The sequence below is a fragment of the Nycticebus coucang genome, chromosome 7 (assembly GCF_027406575.1).
Source record: "Nycticebus coucang isolate mNycCou1 chromosome 7, mNycCou1.pri, whole genome shotgun sequence".
Classification (NCBI taxonomy): Eukaryota; Metazoa; Chordata; class Mammalia; order Primates; family Lorisidae; genus Nycticebus; species Nycticebus coucang.
This window is the reverse complement of record NC_069786.1, coordinates 34,933,480-34,951,213: the sequence shown is the minus strand read 5'-3', so window position 1 is coordinate 34,951,213 and position 17,734 is coordinate 34,933,480. Positions and strand designations below refer to the sequence as shown.

Sequence of the window (17,734 nt, the reverse complement as noted above, 5' to 3'; positions counted from 1 at the left end):
GGAAACGCATTGCTCTAGAAAACAGTTCAGTTTACCTATTTTCAAAGTCATTATTAAAGCGCATGTCTCACTCTTTTGTTTTGTATTTCCCATTTTGTTTGTTATTTTCTTATTTCCATTCTGTCTATTGTTCATTGATCTGTCTCCATTTGTGTGTGTGTGCATGTGTGTGTGTGTCCGTCAATCTGGCCATAGGTCTATGTATATTTTATTACTCTTTGGGCTTTGAGTTTTCTTAATAATCTCTCTTATTATAATTTATCAATTCAATTGCTGTTGTTTTCCTTTGAGTTAATCATTCTTTTTTAAATATTTTTAATACTTTAGGTAAAATATTCTTGTATTAATATTTTAAAGAATGAGTTATCTTTTTATTCAGCTAACACAAATGCACAGAAAAGAAGCATCACTAAATTGTTAGCATATTATATTGTCTTTCTTTATACAGATGGAAATTTTTTTTAATCTGGGTATAGTTATATGGATTAATCTGAATGAGATGAATATCATGAAATTTAATATGAACTTGGACTTTTAACAGTGAATTGAAAGTATTTGTATACTTCCCTACCCTTTACAAGTTTTCAAATTCATTATTTTTTATATTTTTATAGCAAATTTAAATATAATTCACATTCCATAAAATTCATTCTTTAAAGGTATATAATTCAGTATAATCATTGCCGCTGTCTAATTTTAGAATACTTTAATCACCCCCAAAACGAACTCCATACTCATTAGAAATCAGTCCCCATCAATACCCACTCTAGACCTGAAAACCACCAATCTATTTTCTGCCTCTATAGATTTGCATAAGCTGGACATTTCATATAAATGTAATCATACAGTAAGTGTTCTGTGACCGGATTCCTTAACTTGGCATAATGCCTTCACTTGTTTTAGCATACATCAACACTTCATTTCTTTTTATTGATGAATAATACAGGGCATCCTGAATGTCTTCATACAACTGGAAAATGGGGAATTGCTCATGTAGCTAAATGTACCTTTTTAATAAAATATGCATTATAAAAGTTTATTTCTCTGACCTCTGGCCACCTCTTTCTACACACTAAATCTTCTCTCCCATTCAAGGGAACACATTCCAAGATACCTGTCCTTATAACTTTCCTATGGATGGGAACTTCCGGGACACCACATCTATCTATTGCACAGATATACAGCATTTCATTTGTCCATTCATCAGTTGGTGATTATATGAGTTATTTCATTTTCTGATTACTATGAATGATGTTGCTAGAAATGTTCACGTACAAGCTTTGTGTGGGCATCATTTTCAATTCTCTTAGGTGCACAACCAGGATTAGAATTATTGGGTCACACAGTAAGTTAATATTTAACTGTTTGGTGTTTTTTTGGAGGGGACAGGGTTTCCACTATGTCACCCTTGGTAGAGCGCTGTAGCATCATAGCTCACAGCAACCTCAAGCTCTTGGGCTTAAGCGATTCTTTTGCCTCAGCTGGCACCCACCACAGTGCCTGGCTATTTTTAGAGGTGAGGTCTCGCTCTGGCTCAGCCTGGTCTCAAAACTATGAGCTCAGGCAATCCACTACCCACCTCAGCCTCCCATAGTGCTGGGAGTACAGGCGTGAGCCACCTCACATGGCCTAAAATTTATCATTTTGAAAAGCAGTCAAACTGCTTTCTGTAATAGCTGCATTATTTTAAAATCTAAACAGCGGTATATGAGGGTTCCAATTTCTCTGTATCTTTGCCATTAATTGTTATCCTTCATATTTTTTATTATAACAATCTGTGGGTTATCTTTTCAGATTCTTGATAGTGCCCTGTGAAGCACAAAGGTTTATAATTTTGACCCTCAATTTATTTTTTCCCCTTGATCCTTATCTTTTGGTGGCATAGCAAAGAAGCTATTGTCTAACGAAAGCCACTAAGATATGTAGCTATGTATTCTAATAATTGCATGGTTTTAACTTTTATATTTAGGGCTATGATATATTCCCCTCCCAACATCAGTGTGGAGAAAATTGTGTTTTTAAGAAATTGTGTTAGGGGAGGGCGGCACCTGTGGCTCAAGGAGTAGGGCGCCGGTCCCATATGCCAGAGGTGGTAGGTTCAAACCTAGCCCCGGCCAAAAAAAAAAAAAAAAGAATCAAACTCCTTTTGGGCAGCGCCTGTGGCTCAAGGAGTAGGGCACTGGTCCCATATGCCAGAGGTCGCGGGTTCAAACCTAGACCCGGCCAAAAAAAAAAAAAAAGAAATTGTGTTAGGGGAAAGACCTGATGTAAGAGCTAACCCCAAACTAAGGATTCTTTCTTTTAAACAATTATATATCCAACACAAATATTTTCTTTGCTTAAAAATGCTTCATTCTGGATTTTAAATTTTATGAGTATTTGTTTTATTGGGAGCTATTTGAAACTAGTTATATTGTACATGTTTTGGGTACATTGTGACAGTTAGCTATTGTCATAGTAACATCGTGCGGAACTCTGCAATAATTAACTGCAATACCTAATTGATCACAACATAAATAATTTGTAGTCATTCAGTCTGCAGGTCTTCAGAGCAGCTATGGTCTTGGTTGAGCTCTCTGATACTCTGTAGTCAGCTGCAAGTCAACTAGGAGGCTCTACTATTGATCATGACTGGGCTCTTTCCCATGCTTGAATTCTCTCCCATTTTATGAAGAATAGCTAGTCTCAGATGGATTTAGTTTTACTCTACATTTATCAATTCAGAAAATATTTATTTAATGCGCTGGGCAAAACTTCTTAAAGCAGGTTTGGGTCCAATGAAAAAGATGTCAGATGACTCCCCTATGCCAAGAGTATAGAACTTGGCCAGAGTTAAGAACTGGTATTAACAATGCCCGTGGCGCTCAGTGTCAGGGATATAAAAATGAGCAAAACCAATAGGATTTATGTTTTCACAAGAGATTGTGATCTACTTAGGAAAAGATGTGATAAACAAGTGCTGATTTTAACATATACTTCACTGAGAATAGTCTGTGATGATATAGAATAATAGAGATGGGTTTTTATTAGATTAGGAATGACTTCTCTGAGTAGATGACATTAATAAAAGAGGTTAACCTATTTGCAGTGGACAGAAACTAAGTCCAAATTAAGTTGAATAAATATAATTGAGTGCACTGGATAACATATTCAAGTAATGGGAAAATTATAGGAGTTTTCCAGGGATGAACTAGTCTTCAGGATAATTAGAGCTGTAGATTTAAATATCCGTAGGGTATGTTTTCTGTCCAGGTCTTTTCTGTTTATTCTTTGTCACTTTTTTCTCTTTTACTGCAACACTACAAACAGGTTTATTCAAACTATAGGGATATGAACACTGGATACACTAGGCTTGGAGATATGTGATTATAGAGGAAAAGAAAGTCTTTACTTTCCACTTGTAAAATTTTCTGGGAGTTACCAAACCTGACTCAGGTCTTACATCCATCCCTTGGGCCAATCACTATGAACAGGGTTGGTATGGCAGCCCACATTCACAGGGTTTAGTTAGACTTAGGATAGAAAATTGGTTTCTCTGTTCATCAAAAAAAAAAAAAGAAAAAGAAAAGAAAATTGGTTTCTCTAATGTGAAGTTCAAAAAGTTGTCAATAACGTGGAAACTAGAGTATATGGGTGTATATGTAAATATTTATCAAACTTAATGCATACCTAATTCCCATCAGTGTGTCTCACAGTAATTAATACATGTTAAAAAGTCAATACATGTTGATACACTTTGGAAATAAGTTGAATGATTTTTAGATACTGAAACATTCTTTTAGGTATAGAATTTTAAAAAGAAACTTTAATTTCATTTCTGTTTTCAACACTCATTCCTTTTTGCCCCACACAGGCCTGATCTAAAACTAATGAAAAAATGAAATAGTCATGATTTTTTGAACTATGTAGAAAACCATCTTCACTCTTATGGGAAGCCCTGCACTCCCTAACTTCAAGTCCATCAACAGTCTTCATAAAAACCCTTTTTTGTTGGATATTTCTCCTCTGTGTATCTATAGTTAGGTGCTAGGCTAAGAATAACAGAGCTAGTTTTAGCCAAATCTCAGTAATTTCTGTAGCCATTTTTCTGAGCATTGGGCTGTCAGCTGTAATTCTAAGAAAACAGAAAATCTTCCATTGTTTCTTTCTCTGGCAAAAATTGTTGTATTTAATCAGTATCAGGAGTGTACAAATCTAAGGAATAAAAACACATTATTACCTTATTGGAGATAAAAAAAAAAAACAGTAATACTTTATTTTAATGAATACATACAATCCTAAAATTTTCATATTTTTTAAAAATTATGGATAAAAGAAATTAATCCTTTAATGATGGAAAATTATATAATAAATTATACCTTTAAATAATGAATTTTGACCTAAAGCATTTATTTCACTTACCAAAGTATATAAAAATTTTCATAAGCTTATTAAACATCAATTTAATTTCAGATCCTTTTGAAGCATTTATCATCTTTTCCATTCGTCATGAGATCAGAAGGATTGATCTTCATAAAAGAGACTATAGTCTACTTGTTCCTGGATTGAGAAACACAATAGCACTTGATTTTCACTTCAATCAAAGTTTACTTTATTGGACAGATGTTGTAGAAGACAGAATATACCGAGGCAAGCTTTCTGAAAGTGGAGGTACATATATTACAATATTGCTTAATGTTACTTTTTAATTGAAAATTCCAAAAAAAGTTATAATCAAAAGTGTCAATTAATCTTTTACCTTTGATTCTTTACCCTTCTCTCATATATGCAAAAAAGAAAAAAAAAAAATATATATATACCATATTTGTTGGGCCAGAGAGTGGTAAAGGCCCAGGCCATCCATTCACATTTTAAATCATGACTCTTCTTTCCCTTGGAGTTATATTGAAGAAATTTACTTACAAGAAAAAATGACTTGTTGCTACATACTAGTAGAGCACAAAAGACTTGTTATTTATTTTATTACCATCTTTTAGCATATTACAGAGAAATAATTTAAAAATTGTCTCAAAGAGTACTCATATGAGCTGAACATTTTTTGCTATCATTTGCTTCATCTTTTTTGTCTAAACTAAACTTTTCTTAAGTAGCAAGACTTTGACATAAATACATGTAATACTTCTATTGAAATGTTTTATCTGTGTAGCATTCCAATATTTCTATGAAATTGTTAATTTCTCTCTAACTTACTTTTGCAATTTTGAAAAATGATTCTATTAAAAACATAATATAATTATGATATGTGAACTGTGTCTTGTGTCACATATCAAGATACTGATTTTAAATGATATGTTTATATCCATGGAATTAACTAGTAAACTATTTTAACAAACACACTGTTAAAATGTCTGTCAATAACTGTTACTTGGTAGCAATGTTACAAACTATGGTAAGTTATACTATTAGAAAAGTTATTTTCAAGTTGAAATTGAAAAGAAATTAAGTAGTGAACAAACAAGAATATTGATGGACAGGGCGGCGCCTGTGGCTCAATAGGTAGGGCGCCGGCCCCATATACCAAGGGTGGCGGGTTCAAACCCAGCCCTGGCCAAACTGCAACAAAAATAGCCGGGCGTTGTGGCGGGCACCTGTAGTCCCAACTACTCAGCTACTCAGGAGGCTGAGGCAAGAGAATCGCCTAAGCCCAAGAGTTGGAGGTTGCTGTGAGCTGTGACACCACAGCACTTCACCGAGGGCAACAAAGTGAAATACTGTCTCTACAAAAAAAAAAAAAGAATATTGATGAACAAATTGCTCATTTATATTCAGACCACATTAATGCCTTTTATTTACATCCTTGCTGTATCCTATAAGTCTTATAACCTGGGGTGGGGGTGTGATCTGGAGTTTATTAAGGTTAAACACAGTAATGCCTATGTTATCTGCCATGCTTCCAAAAAGAGAAAAAGAGTGAGCTGATCAGTTATAATGCATGTTGCTCCAGGTGGACTTTTTCTCTTTATTTTACCCATGAAAATCAACATTTGGATTAAATTGTACTGATTTTAACAGATTTAGTATTAGTATTTCCAAAATTCTTAGTTCTGCCAAAAAAGTCAGGAACAACAAATAACTGTTTTAGCAACCTCAACATTGTCATTAGCCTCAGAGTTGTTTAACATTTTCATTCCACTGATACTAAAAGGATTTGAAGATTAAAGTTTTCTAGTAAAGAATACCAGTAATCCTAAATTTTGGACTTGTTACTTTCCTCTGTGCCAGGTAACACTTCTGCACTATTTTTCTCAAGGTTGAAATAGCAGTTAGTATCTGTACTGCTGACCACAAGGAAGGCTTGTCCTTTGTGCTTAACACATTTCTTGAACGGTGCCTGCACTGGTTTCTCTTCTTTTATAGGTGTCAGTGCAATTGAAGTGGTTGTGGAGCATGGCCTGGCTACCCCAGAAGGTCTGACAGTCGACTGGATAGCAGGCAACATATACTGGATAGACAGCAATCTGGACCAAATAGAAGTAGCCAAACTGGATGGTTCTCTGAGAGCTACACTAATTGCAGGAGCCATGGAACACCCCAGGGCCATTGCTTTGGACCCAAGAGATGGGTAAAGATATTTTCTTTTACATATTCACTTGGGCATAAAAAAATAATGTCTCAATTTACTATTGAATTCAATTATCTCATATACTATAGTCAAAAGCGCTTATTTTGTGTACATATATGCACGTGTCTGTGTGCAGTTGTATACATAGCAACTAGTTTATGTCCACAAGTTTTGTTATAGGATTGCTTACATGGGTACTTTTAAAGGCTGAAATGTCTCTCTCTCTCTCTCTTTTTTTTTTTTTTAATATGAGCATTAAGCCCTATTGGAAGCTATAGCAGCTCTTTTTCAAAGTAGTAATTTAATGAATTTCTATTTGCCATGCCAAAGAGATGCTGTAATTATTTCTACTGGTTGCAAGCTACAGGGCCAGTCTTTGTTCTAAATAGTAACAGATATTAACTGCCTCACCACTTTTTTTTATTTTCTATGTTCTTGGAGTCAGTTTAAAAGAAAATTTAAATAAGCGTGAAGTATTTCAGTGGTGACAAATTGAGTAACAGGCAGTTTGAAAGACAAAGCATATGATTCTGGAAAACAAGGTTAAATGTTGAGTAATTCAGGGAATCACCCTACTGTTCCCTTGTCTGTTCCTTATGAAGGAGCAGAAGGAGACACTGGATTTGGACTCAGAAAATATGGGTTCCAGTTCCTGCCCAGTCATTATTTATACTCTGGGGGAATCAAGTGTGTTATCTCCCCTTAGATCCCAGTTTTCTCTTCTATAAATTAGGGACAATAACATCTTCCTCATAAGGTTGTTTTCAAGGAGATGATATATGTATATAATATATACAGAGTTGCTATAGAGCTCTGTGCAATTTAAAATAGTATGCAATTTTATGACCTTTATGGCCATAAACATTATGACCTCCTCATATATATGTGGGAGATATATGCAACTTATATGTGAGAATACTTTGTTATTCCTGTTAATTATTTATTTCCTTTGTGATTGTTTTAGAAATTCAAAGTCATTGTTAAATCTAAAGGGTAATAGAAAGGAATTTATTTATTTGGGGGTGGGGGCTCTGTACCTTTAAGTAACACAAAGTCCCTATGTAGGGAAGCAACATGAGAGAGGAATAAATGGGGGATGGGGGGGTGTTTAATAAGATAAATAAGATACAAGCGAGAAAAGCAGCCAGCTTTTTGTTTAAGTGAGCTTCCTGGCTACACTCTAGGGGCTTTTGCCCTCGTCTAGTCTCAAGACTTGGAAATGAATAGATGGGTATTTATGTTTGTTTCTATTTTCCTCAGTTCAGACTCAGCAATGAAAGGGGCAAAGCAGCTTAAGCAACCCTCCTTCAATGCCTCCCACATTGACAACCCTCCTTTACATGTTTGCTTTCATTTCCATTGTGTTTTTAACTGATTTGAATTGGTTGCCAAAATTTAAAATATTGGGGTATTTTACATTAAAAAAAAATGGATATCTAGTTGCTCTTGAAAATAGAGATCTGGGAACACTGAAGTGAGTTGCAGCTGTCTTTCTTAACCTGGAAACGTATTCTCCAATTTGTTTCACTTTACCTGTTCACTTATAGTCTCCTATAATAACAATTTACCAGGAAAAGACCTACTATGTTTAATGAGAAATATCCTTAGGTTATAACGTTCTGTTCCTGAGCTACCTACCGGTAGATTGCTGACCCTCTCCTGATACTTCCCACAAGGGTGCTGGATCATCCCTTACAGGGGTTTTATCCTCATTACAACTGCTGAAAAGAAATTTTCACTTAAGTTGTATCAGCATCTTCTCTCCATGAAAACTTTCTGAATAAGGGAAAGTGGTATTTTGGATAAAGGTATAATCTTAGCATGGATACCAACATGAAAATAAAAATATGAATGATTTTAAATTGTAAATGATACCAATAAACAAAATACCAGGTACATGAAAGTTTTGAAAATGGTCTGACCAAAGTAGGATGTTTTAGAGATGATGCTTCATTTTCTACAGTTTTGTACTGTAAATTTTTAGAATAAACTTATTTATCTCAGTTTGAGAAATATCTAACTTCAGAGGAGAAAAAGAAAACAGAAACACAAAGGACATAGAAACCACAAATGTTATTTAAGTGAAAATGCCAAATACTATTTCAGTGATATAAAGGGATCTCTAGAAGTAAAATATACTCTAAGAGTAGAAAGTTAGTACATGGAGCTGGGATGAGTGGAGAAAACCTGATAATGATTCTGGGAGAGTTGATTCCTTCCATCATTAATTGCTGCTATGAATTGTGAGGCTAATTATTGTTAATTATAGTAATAATAAAATAATAATTTAAAAAACACTTAAGGAAATATCATTTACAAAATTGTTTCTGGTATAAATGACTAGAGTTCAGATAACAGTACTAATTCATTCAACTCTAGGAATTTATAGAAAGAACAGGTTTTTTGTCATGATTTGATAGGATTTTTATTGTTAAAAAACTTTATAGAGATGGATATGCTTAAGATAGGAAGTTTATGCAAATATCTTAAAGCACAGTTATAGCAACTAAATTTAAAAATTTAGTGCAAATATTAAAATAATTTCAGTTTTGCAATCCTCCTGTCTCAGCCTCTTGAGTAGCTAAGACTATAAGAGTGTGCTACCATTGCTACCATGCCTGAGTCAATTTTCTATTTTTAGTAGAGACGGGGTCTCACTCTTGCTCAGACTGGACATGAACTCCTGAGCTCAAGCAATCCTCTTATCTTTGCCTCCCAGAGTGCTAGGATTACAGGGGGGAGACACTATGCCTGGCCCTGAGATTATTTTAAATATTGAAATATTCTTTTTTTTTTAAATATTGAAATATTCTTAAGATTGGCTAAGAACTTAATAACAATAAGCATCCACAAACACACACACACACACACACACACACTGAACAGCAAGACTAAGCTACATACAGAAAAGCAACACTGAAAAATAATTTTACTTAAACTCAGCTTACTACCTGAGTTCTATGTAAAATAGAAACAAGATTTTTCCTTATTTTTCACATTATGAAATGTATAAGAGACCTGTGAACTAACATTGATGGGAGCTCCAGAAACATTTAAAAAGTTTTTGAACTTTTTAGTGTTTAGTAAAACCTACTGGATAATTATTGAGAAATACAATTTGTATAAAGGTTGTCATATTTCCTACTCAAAGGTAAGCATTTTGATGCTAAGGAAAGTTGTTTTCAAGTCCATAAAATCCTTCAAGGCCTTTAGTATGTATACTTGTGCTCAATAAATGCTTGTTAAATAAATGAATGCATACATATGAATAAACTCCATTTACATGGAACTTATGGAAATCAAAGTGCAAAGTACAGAACAGCTAATGGGTAGTACTGTAAACTTTGTTTACAATAACAAATGAAAAGAAAGGTTTGCAGCTAGACACTTTGTACCCTCAGCATAGCTGGGAAAAAAAACAGACTATAACACTAGCCCATAAAATACATTTACTTCATGTGACATTTCTATAGCAATCAAGGTCTTTGTGACCTTTATACAGATGCCAAATGCGAAGTGTTTTTAATTGACTACTTTGCTACCCCCCAGCACAGAACACACAGGCCTTCATTTTAAGTTATAAAACTTGTCTGTCATCATGTCATTCCTTCGGTATTCTGAATTTTGACCCAGTCTCCCAAGTGGCAAGTTATTCCAAGATGGTAATTGAGAGTTTTAGGGAGGAACCATTTTTCTCTCATTCCATTTTAAGGTAATACACTTATTGCTAAGGTGACCTGAAAAAATACATGAATCCCTTTTAAACATCAAGCTTATTATTAGGGAGTAACAAGCATCAAGGTGTTCAAAATCTACAAGGTACTCACTTTAGTTCTTAAACATCCATTGCCTTTATTCTTGTTACTGAATAGCATCTTCTCACTAAACTGCTAGCATGTAGTTTTCATCTGTCACAATAACTGGGCTCTGCTATAACAATTGCATTGGTGAGAGCAGCAATTGAGAAGTTTAGTGAGACATCTAAATAAAATTTTAATCGTATCTAGGAATATTCTTAAAGGAAACTATTAAAGGTATATTGGTTTTAGAAGACCTAAAGATTATGGATAAATAACCTCTTTTTTTTTGTCAATATCATTTATTTTACCATTGGCTGTTTGACCTGATAGATGATAATGGCCGTTTCCTGCCTATAATGGTACAGTTGTTCATGGTTCATTGACCCAGTTTAATCCAGATATAGACTAACCCATGACTGTAGCAACTGCAAAATCCATGGACAATTGTTGCTTTTTTAAAAGCAATTCTGGCTGAACATTTCCATACATCCTATATGAGAAGATATTCAGTCTTTGTCTACTAGAGGAAATAATCTAACCATTGATATACTTCTTTTTTTAAGAAGAATAAAAAAGAAGTATCAGGGAAAAAAATGAATCTGTTAAAATACCACATTGTAAAGTATACCAAAAAAAAACCCTAGAATTTTATGAAACAATGATCCTTGAAATCAAATTTTAAGATTTATTGTGAACTGTTTCATATGGCAAAGTTAAGAATACTTTTAGGATATCTAATTCTAGAACATGTCATTTCATAAGAAATGTTGGAAATTTCCCACTTAAATTGATGAAAGATTAATACTCAGTGATCACTATAAAGGAAACATACAAACACTGCCACGTTAATGAAGAAATGAAAGGATCACTTACCTTAGTGCATCAAAGTGTCCTAAGACATGTTTTCCCCCCTCTGGAAAAACATGTCTCAGGGTCCACATGCCATTTCTAGCAAACCTAAACATACAGAATACAGAGTTGTGCAGCTACTGACACATGAGTGGGACTTGCTGCAACTTTCTAACTGGGTAGAAAGTTACAAGGGAGAACACCAATACCCCATTCATTACAGAAGCAAAAGAAGACTCTTCAGCAGGCTTTGTGTCATCCTTGCAATGTAACACGCGTCTGCTGGGGGTATAGCCCCAGGTACTCACAGATTACCTGCCATTCACAAATTCACTAAATTTGTTTTCAGGGGGTTGTTTTTATCTTTCTTTAAATTTACAAATCTCTCTACTTACCTTTGTCAACATATCATCACAAATTTGGTTGATGCTATGTTTGAGTTCTTCCTATTTTAAATTTTGTTTTTCAATGCTAAGCTTAAAGGAAAGCTGACAAATAACTTGTCAATGAAAAATGCATACATCTAAAATTAAAGCCAAAGGGAGAAATAATCTACTTCATATTCACACTTTGTAAGAAAGACCTTTAACTACTTAACTGAGCAGCCTACTGGCTTTATAGTAATTAAACTTGATTCTATTTTCTACTTAACTGGGAACATGTTGTATTATTTGTGGGATTCTTTTTGCTCATAAATAATTTCATGTTTATATTTCCAGATAATTAGTATTTATTATGCAAAACAATCTTATCTTAAAATATTAGTCTTTTTCCGAAAATAAGCCCCAGCAATGAAATGTTACAAATGCCCTGTGGTACATTTAAAAACATTGTATCTGTTAATTTAATTTTGAGTTATTTATACTTGTAAACTTTTATTATCAAAATCTTCAGATATACGAACTAGAAGGAATTGTATAATAAACTCCTTTGTACTCATTACCCAGCTTAAACAATGAAGTGGAGGTCTCAGGGAAACCTGCCCTTTTCCCCTAGGTTGGTTTGCTGAAAAGATCAACTCACAGTTATGGTAGATCAATAAGAGAAAGGTTTATTTCCAAATACCATGTGCATGGGGGGAACCACAAGAATGATTTCCCAAAGTTTCAGTGATAGTCAGTGGCTTTTAAAGATGCTTTTTAAAAGGGAGCGGGTAGAGAACCTGGAAATTATACATGCAGCAAGTGGTTGCTAAGGGGGCATGGGTAGATGGAGGGAAACAGATTGATTAGTACAGTAACCCAAGAGACAGCTATTGTGCTATTGTGCATCAAATGACCTTAGGGCCAGATCTATTAGCATGTGATAAGGAGTCTAGCAGCCCTTTAAGATTTTAGGTAGATAGAGGAAAGTCTTATTCAGAGTTTCCTGATTATGAATAGCCTTTAATTCAAAATAATCTTTATACCAAAGAATCATATTTTGGGGTGAAATTTTCTTAGTTCCTTCAACAGTTATCAATATTGTTTCCTGTGTTACGTTAATGTTCATTCTTGTCCTTTCCCAACACTTTGTTTAACTTATTCAAATATATCATGGTCAAACAATAAATAACTTGGATATTATTTTTCAGAATATGCCCCTACCAATTCTGGCTGTCGAAAGCCATGAAACTATTTTTTTTTTTCAAATTACTATTATGAATCTATTTTCTGAGAGACATTCTATGAGATGAATCCAGAGATCCTGCGATCCATATGATCTCAGGCCTTGAATCATATTCTCATAGCTTTGCCTCATGCTTACTTTATAAAACCCATCTACTTTGTCCTTTGTCTATGTCCTGTTACACTGACATTACTATTCTTTCTCTTATTTGTCCCTCTCTTTTTTTCCCTCTGTTTCATTAACAGGTGGTAAGACTTAGAAATTTTTCTTTTTGAAAATATTTATTCTGTATATGTAGAGGTTTGGGGTTACCAGATGAGGGGGTGTTGATGCCAATAATGAAGAGGCTTGACACAAAGTCTGTGCTGGGGACTGAGGAACTTTGGGAGGAGCCCTCTTGAGTAAACCTCCAGTCTGTATTTATTATCACAAAGCAGAAAGAAAGTAGTTAAAAGTTACTTATCAGACATCAACATTAAAAAAGGGGGAATATGGAAAGTATCAGACAGAATATCTTCAATTAGTTTTGCAAAATCTCAGACCTTAAGCAAGACCTCTATCTCTAGCATCAAAAGACCTTGGGAATCTAGAGAATCCTTGCCTTAACCATTAGGCCTGGTATTACCACCCTTCACAGAAAAATTCACCCCTGGAGGCCAGTTTTCTGAGCTCCTTCACACACACAAACTCACATGCCATTCTCCTGATTGACTGTCCAGGTCTCTCAAGGAGGAAGTGAATCTTATGCTAAAGATCAGGGCTCAGTTTCCTCTGTATCTACAAATATATGTGTGTGCATGGATATACAAACACAAATCTTTTTTTTCTGTGCTGGTTACTCTGTGCTAAATTGTTTACACCCATTATCTAATGCTCCCAATGAATGTGTACTATTATAGTTTTCATTTTCAAATGTGAAAATGGAGTCTGAGATTATGTAAGTGGTGTTAAGTGACAATTCTCAACCTTGATCCAAGTTTGACAAAAAAGCATATGCATTGCCACTACCCAATATTTACACTATTATTTAATAACACTTATTGAGGCTCAGCACCAGTAGCTCAGCAGCTAGGGCCGAGCTGGAAGGTTCAAACCCATCCTGGGCCTGCCAAACAACAACAACTAAAAAACAAAATCTGGGCCTTGTGGTGGCACCTATAGTCCCAGGTACTTAGGAGACTGAGGCAAGAGAATTGTGGAAGCCCAAGAGTTTGAGGTTGCTGTGAGCTATGACACCAGGGCACTGCACCAAAGGTGACATCGTGAGACTGTCTCAAAACAAACAAACAAACAAAAACACATACTGAATGTCAATCAGTACTTTAACTTATGCAGTAAGTTACACTGTCATTTTCTTTCTCTATCTATATTTCTATATTTCTTTCTCTATTCCTATATTTGTTATTTAATGTTTTGAATTGTCTTCTAGTCATTTCATATTTATAAGTTATATGTTCTATAATAGACTATATACTTCTCAAAAATTGAAGTCTTGGTACATACTCAGTTTATATAGTTCTACATCTTCCTAAGTAGAGATAGATTTTTTAAAAAGAATGTAAGTTGATGTTTGAATTTTGCTCAAAAGGGTTGTCTTATTTTCCAAGATAATTTCACTTAATTTCTATACTCAAGGATCATATAAAGTAATGCAAGAATTTAAAAAATAGCAAAACTAATTATATGTACCTCATATTAATCTGAAATAGAATTTTTTTGTTTTTTTTTTGGCCGGGGATGGGTTTGAACCCGCCACCTCTGGCATATGGGACCGACGCCCTACTCCTTGAGCCACAGGCGCTGCCCTGAAATAGAATTTTTAAGAGATGCTCAATAAATTAAAAAATGACAAAACTATATATAATTATAATAAAGAAAAAAAAATTTTTTACCACTAGTTTTACCACTTATCACCAAAATGTTGCCAAAAATCATAGAAATATCTGCTTTCTCCTTTTGCTTGCTACTGTGAAGAGACTTTTTCTCTCCCACTCTGAAAGTTCAGGTCTGCTAAAATAAACTGACAGTTGATTTAATAAGGAGAAAAGGTATGCAAAATTATTAACATGCAAATGAAAATAGGAGCCATACAAAACATGAGACTCAAAGAAGGCTAGATGATTGAGACTCAAATACCCTCTTCATAGAAGAAGGGGAAATGAGAGATATGGGAAATTTTGAGAAGTAATAAATCATTTTCAGAACTGAATGAGCCTAAGAACAGACAATGGCCTGGGACACAGTTATTCTGAGCTCTGGAAGAAGTGGCTACAAATTTCAGGAAGGTGAGGGGCAGAATTTCACTGCTAACAAAGGTTGACTGACTGTTCAGATGAAGTCTCCCAGGTAATAAATAATCTCTTAGAGCTGCCCTGAAACAGTAGATGAAAAATCTGTCTGGGTATGGTGACTGATTTTTAGTCTTTTTCTCATCTTTGTTGGTTAATTTCTCCTGGTTATTTAATAAGATTCCTAAGGAGGTTTGTTTGTTTGTTTATTTGTATTCTTTATTTATTTTTCTTTCTTCTTTCTTTTTTTTTTTTTTTTTATAAAAACAATTACACATCTTTTGAAAGTAATTTTCTTTAGTCTGGTAAGGGAACTTCCAGAGAGAGCCTGTTCCAGAGCTGGGCAGAAAAAAAAGAAACCAGAGGTTAGAAAGTCCTTGGTTCTATGGCAGAGTCTTAGGTCAATCTCTTTTAACTTAAAATTATTCAGCATGACAAAACATCATATTTTAGAGTATTGTTCTCTGAGCCCTGAGACTATCTATACTGATCCATAATCAATTTCAGCTCTCAGAATCTGTTCCTCTTTCATTTTCCCCTTTTCACTTAATACAGTCTCTGTACACCCTCTTCTCACCTTCAATCTGAGTTTCTGAAACAAAAACTGACAGTCATCTGTGAGTCTCTTCTTTACCCAATTTCTTGCATCCAGTCCATCAGCTGCTCCTGGTAATTCCACCTAAAATTATACTTTGAATCCATTCACTTCTCTCTTTCACTGCCACTACCATTCTTCAAACCACTGTCACCTTTCCTGGTCCTTTAAAACAACCACTTGATATACTTATGCTCTTGCCTTCCTATTAACTATTCTTGGCTGTGATTAAACAGCATAACTATATAATCTAGTACAGTATAATCTTTATGAACGACATATACGGATATGCAGTCTAATGACTGGCTGTATATATCTGCTATCTGTACAGAATAGTGTTTCTCCCCTACTTTAAATCCTTCAAAGGCCTATACACTTCTTATTTTCTTGAAATAAAACTCAAAATAATTTCATTACCCTGCAAGACTCATAGTACTACCCTCTTCAATGTCATCTTCCTCCTCTCTTCACCTCACTCATGACAGTTCTGACACATTAGCCCCATTCTCCTCCTCAAGTAGCCCAGGTCCTTTTCTCTATGAGGGCCTTGGCATGTGCTTTTGATTCTGCTTGTCATGCTCTTTATGCTGCTTTTTTCACTCCTCAGTTTTAGTTTAAGTACCACTTCTTCAAGGTGCTTTTTCCTGATCACTTTCTCTAAGGTAGGTCACTCATCTACTTAGCAAAACAAATTTTTTTCAAAATATTTCACAAGTCATAATTATCTGTCTATGCATTTAGTCTATTTCTTCCACTGGACTCTAAGCCCCTTGAGAGTAGATAACATATACTTCTCTTGTTGATCCCGGAATCTCTCTGCCAGGTCCTTGGTTTTAGAAAGTCAACAAATGAATTCACAAACCATCGCAAGTAAGTAACAGGACAGATTTTATTAGAGGTGAGAGAAAGGAAACAGGAAAGCCTCTGGCACAGAAGGGGATTTTAGGGTGGGTAGCCCATTTTTGGCTATCTATTTAGGGGTTAATATGCAGCTTTTGTGACCCTGCCAGCAGGAGTTGGGAGATGGATGTATGTCTAAAATATGTCACAACTGTTCATACCAGGAGCCTATGGGCAGAAGTTAATTTTAAAACTTCCATTCTGTAGGAATGCGGTCCTGTTGGGGCATTCTACCTTGCCCCAGAAATGGCGACTTGGATGGAACATTTGATCAAGCTGGTTTAGGAGCCTGTTTGGGCCCAGATGGGGGCGTCTGTGTTAAGCCCCAGGTGAAAGGGATCTGCATCATTGTGACTTCTCACCTAACAAACGCCTTGCATACAGTAGGCACTCAACAAATATTGTAAAATGCATGACTGAAACAATAGCATTATTTCTATTTCTTCAGAATTCTTTTCTGGACAGACTGGGATGCCAATTTTCCTCGCATTGAATCTGCCTCTATGAGTGGTGCTGGAAGAAAAACCATCTACAAAGACATGAAAACTGGGGCTTGGCCTAATGGACTGACTGTGGACCACTTTGAGAAAAGGATCGTTTGGACAGATGCCAGGTTTATAAAATTATCCTTTTTCTGGATTTTCTTTTACTTTTCCAAGATGATATTTATAACACTGTCAAGTCTCCTAACACATAGGTACCATGTGTGGACATTTAGAAATGGGTGGGCTTTTTTTGCTTGTTTGATTTCTATGAATCAGATACAGGCCATAAAAAATATAAAAAAATATTTTCTCTGTCATTTAGCTAAGTTTCATTATTCACATTGCACTGTTTTAATGAGTTCTCATAAACGACTCATGTATTTACCTTCTGCAGGTCTGATGCCATTTATTCAGCCCTCTATGATGGAACAAACATGATAGAAATCATTCGCGGTCATGAATACCTTTCTCATCCCTTTGCTGTGTCTCTGTATGGAAGTGAGGTCTACTGGACAGACTGGAGAACCAACACCTTGTCTAAAGCCAATAAGTGGACAGGACAAAATGTCAGTGTGATTCAGAAAACCAGTGCACAGCCATTTGACCTTCAGATATACCATCCCAGTCGTCAGCCACAGGGTAAGTGC

The 17,734-nt window shown here is 35.0% G+C and overlaps 1 protein-coding gene across 1 annotated transcript in view; it reads left to right on the top strand.

The window, feature by feature from the left end:
- The window catches only part of LRP1B (LDL receptor related protein 1B), a 2,318,354-nt gene that overhangs the window by 1,430,654 nt on the left and 869,966 nt on the right, over positions 1-17,734 (top strand). The window contains exons 24-27 of the mRNA XM_053597274.1: positions 4,453-4,650; positions 6,358-6,562; positions 17,051-17,215; positions 17,482-17,726. Coding sequence (XP_053453249.1) covers positions 4,453-4,650; positions 6,358-6,562; positions 17,051-17,215; positions 17,482-17,726 — 813 coding nt within the window. The remainder of the gene's footprint in view (positions 1-4,452; positions 4,651-6,357; positions 6,563-17,050; positions 17,216-17,481; positions 17,727-17,734) is intronic.